General features: G+C 40.4%; 2 protein-coding genes across 4 annotated transcripts in view; both read left to right on the forward strand.

Moving 5' to 3' along the window:
* LOC124787822 (DNA mismatch repair protein Msh3-like) overlaps positions 1–15,960 on the forward strand; it is a 344,981-nt gene that overhangs the window by 273 nt on the left and 328,748 nt on the right. For all 3 annotated transcript variants that reach the window (XM_047254753.1, XM_047254755.1, XM_047254754.1), the window contains exon 2: positions 3–223. In XM_047254753.1, the coding sequence (XP_047110709.1) occupies positions 3–223 (221 nt within the window). The remainder of the gene's footprint in view (positions 1–2; positions 224–15,960) is intronic.
* Positions 81–3,880, forward strand: LOC124787824 (kinesin-like protein costa). Its single transcript, XM_047254756.1, has one exon. It carries the CDS (start codon positions 596–598, stop codon positions 3,125–3,127), a length of 2,532 nt encoding a protein of 843 aa, XP_047110712.1. The 5' UTR covers positions 81–595; the 3' UTR covers positions 3,128–3,880.

Here is a 15,960-nt window from a genome sequence, read left to right on the forward strand (position 1 = left end):
AGAATGAAGGTCCATCCAGAAGTGCTAAGGAGAAAAGAGTCCATCCGCCGTCGTATGACACTCCGAAAATTGCTACATTGACAGAAAATCATTCGCAACTATCTTCTGTGAAGTCTGAAGCAGATGTGGAAATCGATGAGAGTGATGTGTATGTTGACTGTGAAGCTGGTGATATAAACAGTTGCCATTCATACAAATCCCAGTCCGTCTCTGGGCTTTCTAGGTATGTATTTGTGCACTAGTTAGTTTGCTTGTTGTAATAGTATCACCCTAAACTGTGCGTTTGACGATTGTGGAAGGAAAATCTGAAATGAATATGCTGTTACTTCAGCAAGGTATTCGTATTTGTGAATGTTGTGACTGATGCATTGTAGTGTGCATCTCAAAACATTGTAGACAACAACGTTTATGGAAGGCGTGTGATTGCACAAAATTTTATAATATGGGACATAGTAAATTAGACACTCCCCTGACGAATTTAACTCTGTTCAAATTTGATGATTTTGTATTACACTAGTTGGTGTGTTTGTTAAGAAATTTCACTAATGATTTACAGAGTCTAGTTAAGAATAAGAAAAAAATCTAAATTATAGAAATGAGTGCAATGGTTGAAAACAGTGTCTCCTTTTGTAATGGAATTGACAGGGCATCTTCTGATGAATCCGATGATGGGGTTATTTCTGAACAACATGATTGGGATACTTTTGGACTGGAATTTGCAGCATCACAATGGTTAAAATTAGTAATAAATGCAGAGCACCTTTTTAGTAGACTTATCAGTAACACGTCTTTGGCAGTGGAAGATAAAAACCAAATAGAACAATGGTTGTGTCTCAAACAAGAGTGTGAAGAATGTGTTATACATGATGGTTCAGTTAGTGGTAGAGATTGTGGTGCAAGAGTGTTGGAGCGTATAGATGAGTTAACTGAATTTGATGAACAGACAGACAGGTCTTTGGAAGCGGAAACAAATAATATACATTACCAGAATGGAAATTTTGATCCAGATACAGAAAGTGATTCTGATTCTCAGCACCCAGAATTTGTAGACAGGCTCACTTATTTCATGGATAAATTTAAAAATGAAACAGATGAAAGGGTTAAAAAACTTAACTACATGTTTATTAAGACAGGTGACAACTGTCATGTAAATCAATGGTACAATGACGAATCAGAGAAATACTGTGAAAATAGGATAAATTGCATTGAGGACACAAACCATAACCTGCTTCAGAAGCGGCGTATGAGCATTTTTCCAAGAACTGCTGTGCTTGATATAAATGTAGAACAGACATTAAGTGATGATTGTGAACATGTAGATTTTAATTTGAATCCTGTTAAGGAAGAATGTGACTGGGAAGAAGATAATATTTATGACAGGTGTAAATCTGTTTCCTGCAGTGATATGGCAGCAGCAGTAGTTGCCTGCGAAGATGCAGCTGCTCCATATGAAGAGTTAAGAATTCTTGCAGCAGGAAATGAAATGAAGCAATCACAAATGAGAAAAGTTCTTATTGATTTGGAAGAGGCACATAAAAGAATAGAAGAGCTTCACAAAACAATAGAGATCAAAGAACAGTTTATTGCAGATATGATTAAAAATAGTGATATGAGATCTTCTGCAAAGCACCGGTTTCAGAAAAAAAGAAAGAAACTTGAAGAAGGATACTATAAAACACGATCACAATTAGCACAGTCAGAGAATGCATTAATTTTGCTCTCTAAGAATGGCTTCTCTGATGAGTTTTTGAAACATAAGAAAGAAATTGAAAAACATAAGTCAGTAGCTGTACAGTACAAGAAACGCCTCATGGACATTGAGATGATGAAACAGATAGCTAGTGAAAGTGCAAAAAAAATTTTGGAGTTGGAGAATAGCCTATTGCTCTCAAAAAGGCAAATGGAAAGATTAGAAAAACAGCTGAAAAAAGAGGAAAAGCAAAAAGAAGTTTTAGAAAAGGAGTTACTTCAAGATCAAACAAAGATAAAAGAATTAGAGCAGAAGTATAAATTACAGTTATCTAAGCTGAATAAAATGGAAGAACAGAAGGATAGGGATGATATTAGACTGCAGTGGATCTTTGAGGAAGAGAAGAGGTTAGCTAATATGCAAGAATCTTCACAGAAGTTTAAAGAACAGCTAATTGAACATCAGACATTACTGGAAAAACGGGAAGCATTATTCAAAGAGAAACTTTGTGTAGAGAAAAACAAAGTAAGATACTTGTCAGATGTCAGTTCAAAACCCTCTCTTATGGAACAAATGTCAAAAGAGAATTCTGATGGCATTCAAAAACAAAATGGAGATGAGAGAGAAGCTCTACGCATTGAAATAAGAAATCTTCGAAAAACAAGAGAGTGTCTTGTCGAACAGAGATGTCATTATGATAAATTGAAAAAGGAAAATAAACTTTCTGCTTTAGAAGAACGAAAGTTATTAGAACACGATGAAGCCATTGAGGCCATTGATGCAACAATTGAATACAAGAATGAAATGATATGTGGAAGAAAATCTCATGATTTAGATTATTCTCAGGTTCCCAGAGAGAAAGATGAAGAGCTACTTATTTCACATCTAATGAAGCTTTCCACTGTAGAAATGCGTTCTTTGCTTCATAAATATTTTCTAAAAGTTATTGATTTAAAAGAGAGTGGAAAGAAAATGGAAATTCAGTTAGCAGAAGTAGATGCACAGAATGATTCTTTGAAATGGAAAATTCATGAACTTACAAATTTGTTGTACCAGTCACATTTGGAAGCAGAGCGCCACATAGTTTTACTGGAAAAGGATTATCAGGAGAAACTACATCTGATGTTACGACATTGTGCTGAGGAGTCGAGTGGAAGTTCTGGTCCTGAGGGCAATGCCATACGTGAAAAGAACATGGAAATCAGTCAGTGTAGACAAGAGAACAAAATGCTGAAGAGGAGGATCTGTCAGTTAGAAGCTCTGTTACAGGTTTCTGGGAAACCTCATGCAGCAGGTCAGCTTGAGAGCCCTGCTGCAGCTATTCCACAAAAGAATCTTAAACAGCTTCAGGGCCCTTCACCATCCCCAACAACCAAAGTTACAAGAAAGAAAAATAAGCTTATTATCCAACAAGAAAAATACAGAGAAGGTTCATGACATCTCTGCTGTTCCCACAAAGATCTTGTTCTTGCCGGATATGGTACTTTGTGAAACATGTGACAGAAATTCATTTTTCTTAAAAGTAATTTTGACTTTTTTCTGGGTGTAATTGTTTTTAGCAGTTACTTTTTAGTTTTATAGTACCATTGTTGCACGCTTTGAATAACTGATATGTCATACATTTTATCACATATGGACACTTTGACATATTACTGAGACCTTTCTGTTGTTATATCCAGAAGGTGAACTACTACTTAATTGCTAGATGTAGTAATAGAACTATGTTAATATGAAATGTCACCTTCTGATATCTCTTTCATTCGTGTTTACACAAATAAGTCATTTGTACATAAAATTGAAGAAAATGTCCTAATTATTAGAAAATCCTACCAAAGATTTTTTCCAAACAGAATTGATATGTGAGGACTGTTTGGTTGTATATAATGCGTGTTATGATTTTTGACTATTTGGTGATGTAGCTGCTGCCTGTACTAGATTATAGTGTTATTTCAACTGTGTTACATCTCATCAGAGAAAACATATGCTTTACCTGATAAGACTGGATATGTGTGTATATATTGTAGCATTTGAACATTCTTTTTACATGTTGTAATAAAATTTCAACCTGTGATGTACTTAACAAGGGCTTGTACATATATCATTTTAAATGATAAACTGCATCTAAAGATGATATGAATCTCTGTAAATTTGTAGTGTTCTTGGAAAGACAATATCTAAGATGAATTATGATCTGATATACTGTAAGAATCACTGTTCAATATTATATGTGTAATAAACTGAATGTTAAGTAAAGTCAAATTGCATAGTATTTCATGCTAAAGAGCTTATCTGAGAGAATTTCTGGTATTAACTTTTGTTCCCTTTGATATAGATATTATTGTTTGGTTGTTCATTACAACATATTGTTTTAGGATAAGTAACGTTGAATTCTATACTAAATTTTTTCTTCCAAACCAAATGTGTTTTCCACTATATGCTTTTCAATATAATCTTGGGTAAGCCAGGTAAAATGAAAGAATGTGCTCTTAGTTTCACTGATGATGAAAGAGAGGGAAGATACATCCAGAAATGAAAAATCCTTCCTTGGCAGTATAAGCTCAGAGCTCGGAAAAGGAAAGGATTAAAAAGAATAGTGAACACCTGCTAAATCCAGGATGAAAGAGAATACAGGTTAACTGAAATGAACCATGCACCTTTGGTCTCCCTCTGTTGATCTGAGATCCTCTGTTATTATTTTGTGTGATTGGTGTCTTCTTCTTTTTGTCTCACCAAATGCTGTATCTGTATATTATTTAACATGCTTTATATTGTTTGTACTGTTCTCGGGTCTCCAACAGGGTGCAGTCGTTTTCAAACCACGATATTTCGACAGTGTTCCTTGCCATCATCTTCAGGTGATACCTGCAGACTGAGCATCTCCGCTGAATCTCCTCCCCTTTATACTCTGATCGCTCCCCACCCCTTCCCCCGCATCATGCTGCACGCGGCGCTGCATGGAGTGGTGGTGGGGGAGGGGCGGGCTGCTGGCTGCGAACTGTGGACCATCAGATATCCTGTGGCCTCCGTTGGGAGCGGAAGTCCCTTTGGGTCGGTGCTGTACTTTTAGCTGGCTGAGTGCTGGGTCCCAGGCTTTGCTGAGGTTGAACCCAGCATCTCTGTTGATCAGCCCATCAGCTACACGTATTTCAATCGCCGCCTTCAGAACACAGTCCCAAAAAGACGAGGCCTGTTGTAAAACTTCTGTTTTCGCGTACTCCATAGTATCTCCAGTATCCATGTAATGTTCTGCAACCGCAGATTTTGTAGGCTGCTTCAGTTAGGTGTGCCTTCTATGTTCCTGGCATCTTTCTTTGATTGTCCATACAGTTTGCCCGATTTATACCTTACTGCATTTACACGGAATACGGTAAACACCCGGTTTGTGGAGCAACAGGTCATCTTTTACTGTACCTAGCAGGGCATGCATTTTCGGAGGTGGGCGGAAGACACATTTGATGTTACACCAAGCCAGAATTCTGCCGATTTTGTGTCTTCTTGTCCTCTTCATTCTCTCTCTGCTGGGCTTGTGCATTCTGCCTGAAAGCATGTCAAATTTGACTCTCGTTATATCCGTTCTTCTTGAAAACATCCCTAAGGTCATTAGGTTCTCCTTGTAGGCTTTCCTCATCCGATATATCGCGGGCCCTGTGTACCAGTGTTTGCCGTACACCCTCACACTGTGGAGGATGATGGCAGCTGGTAGCGTGGAGATACAGATCAGTGTAGGTTTCTTTCCTGTATACACTGTGTCCCAAGGTGCCATCTGCTTTGCACTTGACTAGGACGTCCAGAAACGGGAGTTCACCATTCTCCTCCACCTCCATGGTGAATTTGATGTTAGGATGCAGAGAATTCAGATGTTGGAGAAACTCAAGTTTTTCTCTTCCATGTGGCCATATCACAAATGTGTCATCAACATATCTGTAAAAGCACATAGGCTTCGGTGCTGGAGTTTCCAGTGCCTTCTCTTTGAAGTCCTCCTTAAACAAGTTTGCTACCACTTGTGACGTGACACCCCATGGCAACCTTTACTTTATCCGCGGGTAAAATAACTATTTTAGGATCATTCCGTAGTTCTTGAATGGCAGCTCTTTCTGCTTACGTGATGTTCGGCCTCGTTAGTGGCTTTGGTAATCACACGGCATGTTTCCCGACGTATCTCTTCTGCTTTTTTGCTGGGAAGGGTGGAAATGACTTGTTCTATACCACTGATGAAGTCTGCGATGCGTATAGTGGTCTGTGTTGGTGTGAAATTTAGTCCCTTTTCCGGAACTGATTTTGCTGCGCCGTCAATTCCTTCCCGGTGAAGTTGATTACGGTTTGTCGTTGCACTTCTTGTGCCTGTTGTTCTCTGGCTGCCAGACGTTGGAACTTGGAGACTTGTTTAGAAGTGGCACTGTGTCGAGACAGGTCCGCATGAGCCCAAGAGACAGTGTTGACCCACTCCCAGGAATCGGGCGAGAGCAAACAAGCCATCTCTAAGTGGAGTGCGAGTAATTCCTTAGATGTCGTGTCTAGCCGCCGACGGGTGTACCGGATCCTTTCCCTTACAAGTGCCAGACTAGCTTTTCTTGTGATCCGGTCGGCAGCCATGGTGTTTATGTGATGGGTAATCCTTGCAAATGTCAGTATTACGCTGTGGTCACGGCACCGCATCAGGAAGGCGAGAGAGCTCTTAAGTTAATTAGGGAAAATTCAACCCGACAATGACTAATCTTTTCGAATGTGTCCTCACATCAACATTCTTTCTCTTCGATAGAAACTATTATGAACAAATGGATGGTGTTGCCATGGGGTGTCCCCTGTCACCAGTGGTAGCAAACTTGTTTATGGAGGACTTCGAAGAGAAGGCACTGGAAACTGCAGCACTGAAGCCTATGTGCTTTTACATACATGTTGATGACAAATTTGTGATGTGGCCACATGGAAGAGAAAAACTTGAAGAGTTTCTCCAATGTCTGAATTCTCTGCATCCTAACATCAAATTCATTATGGAGGTGGAATAGAATGGTGAACTCCCGTTTCTGGACGTCCTAGTCAAGCGCAAAGCGGATGGCACCTTGGGACACAGTGTATACAGGAAGGAAACCCACACTGATCTGTATCTCCACTTACCAGCTGCCATCATCCTTCACAGCGTGAGGGTGTACTCCAAACACTGGTACACAGGGCCCGTGATATATCGGATGAGGAAAGTCTACAAGGAGAACGTAATGACCTTAAGGATGTTTTCAAGAAGAACGTATATAACGAGAGTCAAATTTGACATGCTTTCAGGCAGAATGCACAAGCCCAGCAGAGAGAGAATGAAGAGGACGAGAAGACAACGGCATATGTGCCTTACACTGGCAGAGTATCCAACAAAATCGGCAGAATTGGTGTAACATCAGATGTGTCTTCTGCCCACCTCCGAAAACGTGTGCCCTGCTAGGTACAGTAAAAGATGGCCTGTTGCTCCACAAACCGGGTGTTTACCGTATTCTGTGTAAATGCGGTAAGGCATACATCAGGCAAACTGTACGGACAATTGAAGAAAGATGCCAGGAACACAGAAGGCACACTGAACTGAAGCAGCCTACAAAATCTGCGGTTGCAGAACGTTACATGGATACTGGATATACTATGGAGTACGCAAAACCGGAAGTTTTACAGCAGGCCTCGTCTTGAAGGAGGCGATTGAAATACGTGTAGCTGATGGGCTGGTCAACAGAGATGCCGGGTTCAACCTCAGCAATGCCTGGGACTCAACACTCAGCCAACTAAAAGCACAGCACTGACCCAAAGCGACTTCCGCTCGTGCCGAAGGCCACAGGACATCTGATGGTCCACAGTTCGCAGCCAGCAGCCGGCCCCTCCCCACCACCACTCCACACAGTGCCGCACGCAGCATGACGCGGGGGATGGTGTGGGGAGCGATCAGAGTATAAAGGGGAGGAGATTCAGCGGAGACGCTCAGTCTGCGGGTATCAATTGAGGATGACGGCAAGGAACGCTGTCGAAATATCGTGGTTTGAAAACGGCTGCACCCGGCTGGAGACCCAAGAACAGTACAAACAGTTAATTCGCCGGGAAAGCCTAAGAACAAACATGCTTTATACTGCTGTGTCCTTTGTAGCACATCCAGGGTTTCAGCATAGTAGGTTTTCTTAAAAGTAAAAGCAATTGCTAAGAAAATTACTTATTGAGCTGAAAATTGCTTGTACCTTAACCAGGGCATTGGCACATCTACATGTATTTAAGCAATTTGTTGAAATTGTTCCAGCAGTCACTGGTATTTTTTAATGTGAAAGTCATTGTCCAGTGCATGATGCAACATACATGGTTGCCAATACCCCCTTGTTTTCACTTTAATAGTGCGTAGTGTGAATGGCTAGCAGTATACTTTATATCACCCTCATGTGTTCGTGAAAAATAACAGGATATTTCTTGGCTTCTTATGAAAGGCAAATTCTTTGAATTTCAAGAGAAATTCTTTTTGTGTTGAATGATGTGTGTTTGTCTTTTCTTATAGAATGTACTGATTGTCTCTGTGGACAAGTAAACTCATCATCTATTGCACTGGTTCTCTTCATACCTTCTCACTAGGTTCTGTTAACCCCCCCTGGTGAAGATCTCTGACACAGTACTGCTCACAAGTGTATGAGCTAAGTTTTGTTAGAATTTTTGTTATGGATATTAGCCTGATATCTAATGAAAGGAGTGAAGGTAATGATTCATTAAATAATTGACACACTGAATTGTTGATAGGCACATAAACAAGTGTAAGAATATTACCAATTTTCAGGCGAATCCTGTTTCAGAGCTAGAGTACAGATACCACATATAACTGCACGGCTACACCATCCTGTCTGATTACATTGTTCCAACAGTACAACTCTACCCAGTACGTCATAGTCAGTTGAGGCAATATAACTATGTAGGTGTATGTATGTACTGCGTAGATCTGAAAAATAATTCATCTAAATGCTAAAAACATTCTCTGTCTTGTTTATGTACCTAACGACGACTCAGTGCCTCGCTTATATCTGCCTTACCAATAAGATGTATGTGGTTGTTCCATCACATGACACCGGGCAGTAATGCTTCCACATTAGACATGACTGGTAATAAATACATACGTGTACTGTGTATGGTATAATAAAATTTTTTTCGATCTTTTTGTCGTGTTACTAGCTAATCTTTACACCAGATGCTGATAAGCTGCAAACCTTCCTGTGTTTTCCGCCAAGATCTTGCCCTCCATATAAATTCTGTTGGATTCTGTCTTTTTTAACAGAGTACCATCTCTATTCAGGTCTGATTGGGTATTCTTTATGTACGTGTTGACTTTATTGTACAGGGTGTCAGATTGTGTACTTGGTGTGTTACAGAATTCCAGTTGTATCTGAAAATAGTAGCCTCTTGATACTGAATGCACCAGTTAGCCTTGGTGTTATTGCTGCTGCATTACAAATAAATATAACATGAATCGTCAGGAATTGTAGGTTATACCATGTTTAAAGCTGCATTGAAGAGCCTCTGTAAAGACATATTCTCAAGAGTTTACCACAATTTTCGCTCGTTATTGAAACAGGGTTTCAAAAAATTCTGAGAGACACAGGATGCATGAGCATTCAATTTTCTGTATTTGGTTTCTATCATTGACCATCATCACAGACACTGAAATTGAAAATAAATAAAGTAAATATGTATTTATGCAGATACGAAGATTATGGCCAGTGACTGAAACTGACCGTAATACATTAAATCCTCATGTAACTGTGTGTCATGAATTGCTTTAAGTGTTGAACTTACAGTTGGCAGTCACAAAATAAAAATGCTAGAACGATGATTGTAGTGAGTGATGGAGAAAGGAAGAACTTTTCATACAGTGATAAATCAGTAAAATGACATGTGCTATCCTCAGGCATACCCATTTATTAACCCCAACAGAAATAGACAGCCATCCTATGTAAAAACCTGCATGGTCTTCGTATAGGCAAAGTAAAAGCTGCAGCTTACCCCATTGTCCCAGTCGAAGAAGTGAATCGGTATTTCACATAACCTACAGTGACAATTGAACCACAAATAAGAGAGACTCATTGATTACTTCATAGAGATAAACAGCTGTGGCTACAAAAAATTCTATCTAAAGCAAATTGCTTGCAATACTTAGAAAAAAGCAAAAAAAAAAGGTCATGCATATCATATCAGCACCTCCTGCCAGTATAACAGATATTTTCAACCACTCCTACACCACAAGTGTTCTTCCTGAGGCCTCGAAACAGGCACTAATTAAGTCACCACAAAAAATTGAACTTTGCCAAGCACCCTCTGATTACCAACCTCTTTGCATTCTTCCTGCACCATTCAGGGCTTAGAATATTTAGTCCATGACTAGTTAACAAACTGCATAACCACAATCAATGTGCTAGACAAATACCAGTCAGGTTTCTGTAAATACTGCAGCACAATTTCTGCCTTAATAAAAGCAACAGATGACCTGAATCTTACCACGGATGCACAAGAGGCTACTATAATGTGCTTCTTAGACTTCACCAAAGCCTTTGACATTGTTGACTTGCACATTTTACTTGCCAGACTTAGTAGCCTAAATTTCTTGCCTAGTGCCATGCAATGGTTTTGCTCATACCTGATGTCTCACTAGCAGTGTGTCATGCCTGGTGCCATAAAGTCACAATAGAGGCAGGTAATACCAGGTGTCCCTCAGGGCTCGGTATTAGACTCTATACTCTTTTTCATTGTGTGCTGTAATATGTCATCAGTTTTGTCCTACTGTAAATACCATGTGTAAGCTGGTGACCTCTGGTTGTATCTATGTATGTGCAAAACCAGTGAACATGAAGACAGCTAGCAAGAATCTCAGAGCTGACCTCTGCGAATTATCAAAAGGGGGTGCAGAATATAGGGTTAAAGCTCAATCCATTCAAAATCCAAGTAGTTCTGGATGGTCATTGTAGGCTCATTAGCCCGAAATATCAGGAGTCCCCACTTTCTTGTAACCATAAATGGGACAAATATCAACTTCTCCCCTTTAGCAAAGGGTCTAGGAGTAATAATAGATGAAAGTGTAAATTCGACTGAGTGTGTAACTGCAATTGCAAGAGGGCATCAGGTAATCTCTGTGCCCTAGAAAAATGTAGAAAGTTCTTCCCTTTTGACCTGAAAAAGAAACTTGTAAAAACACTTATGCTTCCAGTTACTGATTACAGCAATGTCTTCATGCATGACCTCTCTCAGAAAAGCTCACGGTGCCTGGAACTGGCTATGAATGCATGCATCAATTATATTTGTGATATTGGACTCTTTGATCATATTTCCCCATTATATACACAGCTCTCCTGGCTGCATGCAGACAAGTGCAGAGATTTCATTACATTTGGTTTCGCTGCTTTTCTGTCAATATACACTGTCCCTCATATCTCTCCTCAACCTTCACACTCTTGTCTGAACAATATGGCAGAAGTACCCATCCTGTCAGAGCAAAATCTTTTCTGTCCCACCCCATAATTCAGCCACTTTCTTGAAGTCGTCCTCAATACCACAAACCCAACTCGAATAACCTCACTCATTTTGTTAGAGAAGTGAATAATGTCTCCAGCTTCAGAAGACAGTTAATGACAGATTTACTAATGCAGCAGTAATGATTACCATTGTCCCTGTACACCTTTGTTACCCTGGTACATTCTTCTTTCCAAGCAGATCTTCCTCATTTCCCAGTATTCTTAGCCGGTGCATTCTTCTTAAATTTCATTTGCCCAGAACTTGCAATACCAACAACTTCTATTTTGTACACCTGTAAATTCCTTTTATATCTGCCACAATTATTATTGTCATTATTATTTCTGTTACCAGTGTTAGTGGCAGCAGCAGTACAAGTCGTGCCAGTATTAATTTTGTTAGTACATAGTCAATATTATTTACTCAAATTGGCACTGTAGACACACATCATTTTAATACTATTTGCTATATTAAGATTTTAATTTCTTAGGCAACTATCATGTAGAACGAAGTACTGTACGTGTGAAACCATGGCCCAAATCAATTGGGTTAAATAAATAAATGAAATAAAAATTAACTGAGAACACAAAAGGAGGTCAATCATACTAAATGTTCTGAAATCATATTGCATAATCTTACATTTGAGCTATTTGAAAAGTATGTGTTACTGAGAATTAAAGAGCTGTCATAAACAAAAGAAATTGTGCTCTGCTGCAATGAGTACTGATGAGGGACTAAATCTATTTTATGACTGAGCATCAAGTGTGGATTTCCAACATTAGCTTCCAGATAACCACCACTGTATTTAATTTATCCAGAATTCCGCCAGCAGTTACTCACTTTTCCCCTTTTCATTTACAAGCTCTTTCAGCCTGATTTATGATGCTTCCAATAGGAAGCTTGACTCAAAAGTGGCGCAAGCTGCAAGAGTTAACTTTTCTTCACCACAATAGTATACTATTTGTTCTAGGCTCAAATCAAGTTTACTATTCTTGCAATGTGATTACTACATGTGATTCTCTTTACTGATGTTTGATTTTAGCGAAAGTAATTACAGTCAGTTTAACTGCCTCCTCACAGTGAGTTGCTTCTAGAGTTCTTTTTCTTGTAGCATATTTTAGTCTTGTCATGTTCAGCACTTCCTTCGCACATATGCAGAAAAGTTCACAAGGTTTTTGACATATTTCATTTTCAACAAGGTTCCAACAGAATTTGAAAACATGCTTAATATATATATATATATATGAAAAAACAAAGATGAGGTGACTTACCGAACGAAAGCGCTGGCAGGTCGATAGGCACACAAACATACACACAAAATTCAAGCTTTCGCAACAAACTGTTGCCTCATCAGAAAAGAGGGAAGGAGAGGGAAAGACGGAAGGAAGTGGGTTTTAAGGGTGAGGGTAAGGAGTCATTCCAATCTCGGGAGCGGAAAGACTTACCTTAGGGGGAAAGAAAGGACGGGTATACTTTCGCACACACACACACACACACACACACACACACATATCCATCCACACATATACAGACACAATGTCTGCTTGTGTCTGTATATGTGTGGATGGATGTGTGTGTGTGTGCGAGTGTATACCCGTCCTTTTTTCCCCCTAAGGTAAGTCTTTCCGCTCCCGGGATTGGAATGACTCCTTACCCTCTCCCTTAAAACCCACATCCTTTCGTCTTTCCCTCTCCTTCCCTCTTTCCTGATGAGGCAACAGTCTGTTGCGAAAGCTTGAATCTCATGTGTATGTTTGTGTTTGTTTGTGTGTCTATCGACCTGCCAGCACTTTCATTCGGTAAGTCACATCATCTGTGTTTTTAGATATATACCCTAAGCTGAAGGCATTCTTAATGGGTGAGGATGCATGTGGAAAATGAATTTTTCTGCCCTGAAGGTTAAAACGTTAGCCACTGATTCAAAGAATGACAATTAGCTATTACCACAGAAATTTTATGCATTCATTCATTCACCGAGGACATTGAACTTCTAGTCCACGACACAACCAAGCAATCAAAAATAAAATGAGAATCTGTGAAAATGACAGATAAAGGGTTTTGAGGTGTTTGTATGAGCATGCCAGGCTGAAGGAGATGAAAAACATAAATAATGGCTGCTTGGAGGATATGTATCTGTGACATTAATGCATGGAAGTACTGGAAAAGAGAAAACTTCATTACTTTAAGTAATATTGCTTTACATGATTATTGAAAATGTGCATAGTCTGTTGTACTTTTTTGTTTTATCTTTTTTCTGTTAATCGTCAGCTTGCAGTATTACTCTCCTGTGATAGTATAATTCAGTGAAAATCAGGTTATTAGAGGCAAGTGTATTGAAAATTCAGAGATAAATGCAGAGTAAGATTGTGGAATAGTATGGAAAAAGTTAACTGATAAAATCGGGATTAAAAATCATGGTTACATTTTTGTTATCTGTCCACGCCAGTAGAGGCAGAAGGATGGTACATTGTTGTATACAAAATATCACAATCATGCCATGACTCATTCATTCATTTCAAATGGCCACAGCATATCCAGCAATGTGATGATATTGAAAGAATTTCATTTTATAGAAACACACTTGGAAAAGAGACTGTTTATGCATGGGGCAGAGAGAAAGATTCAAGTAAGGGTTACATCTGTGGAGAGCTGGGTGACGCTAAATGATGGGCACCTTAGAAAGTTCAGGTAACAAATACTATGTTTGGACTTGATGAATACAGTGTTCTTCAGCTTGAATGTAGTCTTCACTACCACTGTGAACTTCAGCAATATTTCATCAACTGTAGTTACGGGTAAAATGATGTTAGAATGAGAAGTTTCTGGTACTACACTGCCTGGATGGTGAGGATCTCACAGATCTCTATATAAAAATGCTTATCTCTGAGTGAGCTGTGCTCCACTGAACTAGATGGCTCTTAAGATGAAACAATGGGGAGGCGCCTGCGTGGCTCCTACCACAGTGCACCTGCTTATACATTCAGAATTGTACCTGTGTTCGCTTATGCAGTAACGGTAGTATACATAATGCAGATAAACATAACAAAACATTCACAGGTGTTTGCAGGTACATGCAACTGCACAAATCTACTGATAGGTCCAGAACAGAATGAGCAGTAATGATAGCATGTGTCAACATCATTATTTCTCTCCTGGAAGCAGTCAAGGAAAAGCAAATAATTTCACCACATGTGCAAGAACAGTAACAAACAATGTGTTATCAATGTACTTTCAAGCCTCAGGTCCCATACTACATACTTGATTTATTTTGACCTGTTTTGCTCGGCAGATGGGAACATTCTCAGAAGCCCCAGCTGAAAGCTATCAGCTCAAGCAACTCTAGTTTTGTGTGATAGGGCACTTGCAACCATTCTACACAGAGTTTAAAGCCAAAAAGTCCCTCTACTACAGCCTGTTCATTTCGGTGGAATGACAATGGAAGACCTTATAGCTTAGGTGACTTCCATACTACAGTGGAACATAGATGTGTTTAAGACACTTACATAGAAAATTAAACTTTCAGAAAGTGAAAGATGCTTATGAATCATTTTATAATTTTTTGGTTGTATGTCCACCAAAAGTGCAATCTAAATGGGGATTGTTGTAACCAAGTAATACACAAACCGATCCAAGTAACACAGTTATGGCTTTATTCATAACCCTCTGAACAATAACAAAAGTAAGTCTCTCATGACTCCACACATAACAAGACACAAAACAAATTAGAACAGAGAGGGTGTCAGTCAGTGCTGCTCATTGTGGATATAGATGCGGACAGCCAGTAGACGGCATGGCAGAGAATTTTTGTGTGGCAACACTAGACTCGACGCACTCACATGCACTAGTAGTGTGAATTGGCCACCCAGGTGATGGAGGAGATGCTGGCGGTCCAATGTGAGACACGTCCAGCGGATCCGAAACAGCAGCAGCCACTGCCAAGGTGGGGGTGAGACACAGTGTGCTGGTGGACAACAAAGCATAGGGCTGGAACGTGTGGGGACGCAGGCATGCTTGAGGGCGGTGGGCCTGCAGTATGCTCAATGACAGTACTGGGGAGGAGAGTGCCATTGCCATCTCTGCATTGTCATCAGATGATGGTGAGGGGGCTGGTGGAGATGGCTCAACTGGAACAGGGGCTGTGGCAATGGGCTTGAGGCCAGCAATGGACTGGTGCCTAGTGCCATATGTGGAAGAGGCATCCACTGGGACAGGGGCACTTTGACAGCAGACAACAATAGGCTTGAGACGGAGGGCGGCAGGGTGGGCAGTGGTGATGGGGCCGCATCTGTGAACCAGTAGCTTCCACTGGCGAACGGGACCACAACTGATCAAAGTGATGCGCAACCAGCCCATCAGTCATACGGATGTCACAAAGACGGTGTGCGCGGCAGCAGACAACAGTGGCTGGTCTCCACTTGGGCCGCCAACCAAACCATTGTGCCCACATCGGTGATCGCGGCGTGTAGCTGACTGCAGCAGGTGCAGCGCAGACTGCAGAAGGTGGTGGAGCATGTGTGGCTGCCGGCCAAGAAGCAACACAGCCAGATACTGCTCCCCCCCCCCCCCCTCCTCCCCCTCCCAGGCATGAAGCGATAGGTACTCAGAAAACGGAAAAGAGGGTCGTCTGCCAAAGAATCCACTACAAACTTTTTCATTTGGGACTTGAATGTACTCAGTAGTCATTTTGCCTCACAATTTGATTGAGGATGGAATGGTGGAGCCGTAACATGATGAATGCCATGACAGGAACAAAACAGTTGAAAGGTATG

Source organism: Schistocerca piceifrons, chromosome 3, assembly GCF_021461385.2.
Source record: "Schistocerca piceifrons isolate TAMUIC-IGC-003096 chromosome 3, iqSchPice1.1, whole genome shotgun sequence".
Lineage (NCBI taxonomy): Eukaryota > Metazoa > Arthropoda > Insecta > Orthoptera > Acrididae > Schistocerca > Schistocerca piceifrons.

What these genes read in the sequence shown, in the direction of transcription:
- LOC124787824 (XM_047254756.1), top strand. Translation starts at nt 596, where the DNA reads ATGAGTGCAATGGTTGAAAACAGTGTCTCCTTTTGTAATGGAATTGAC.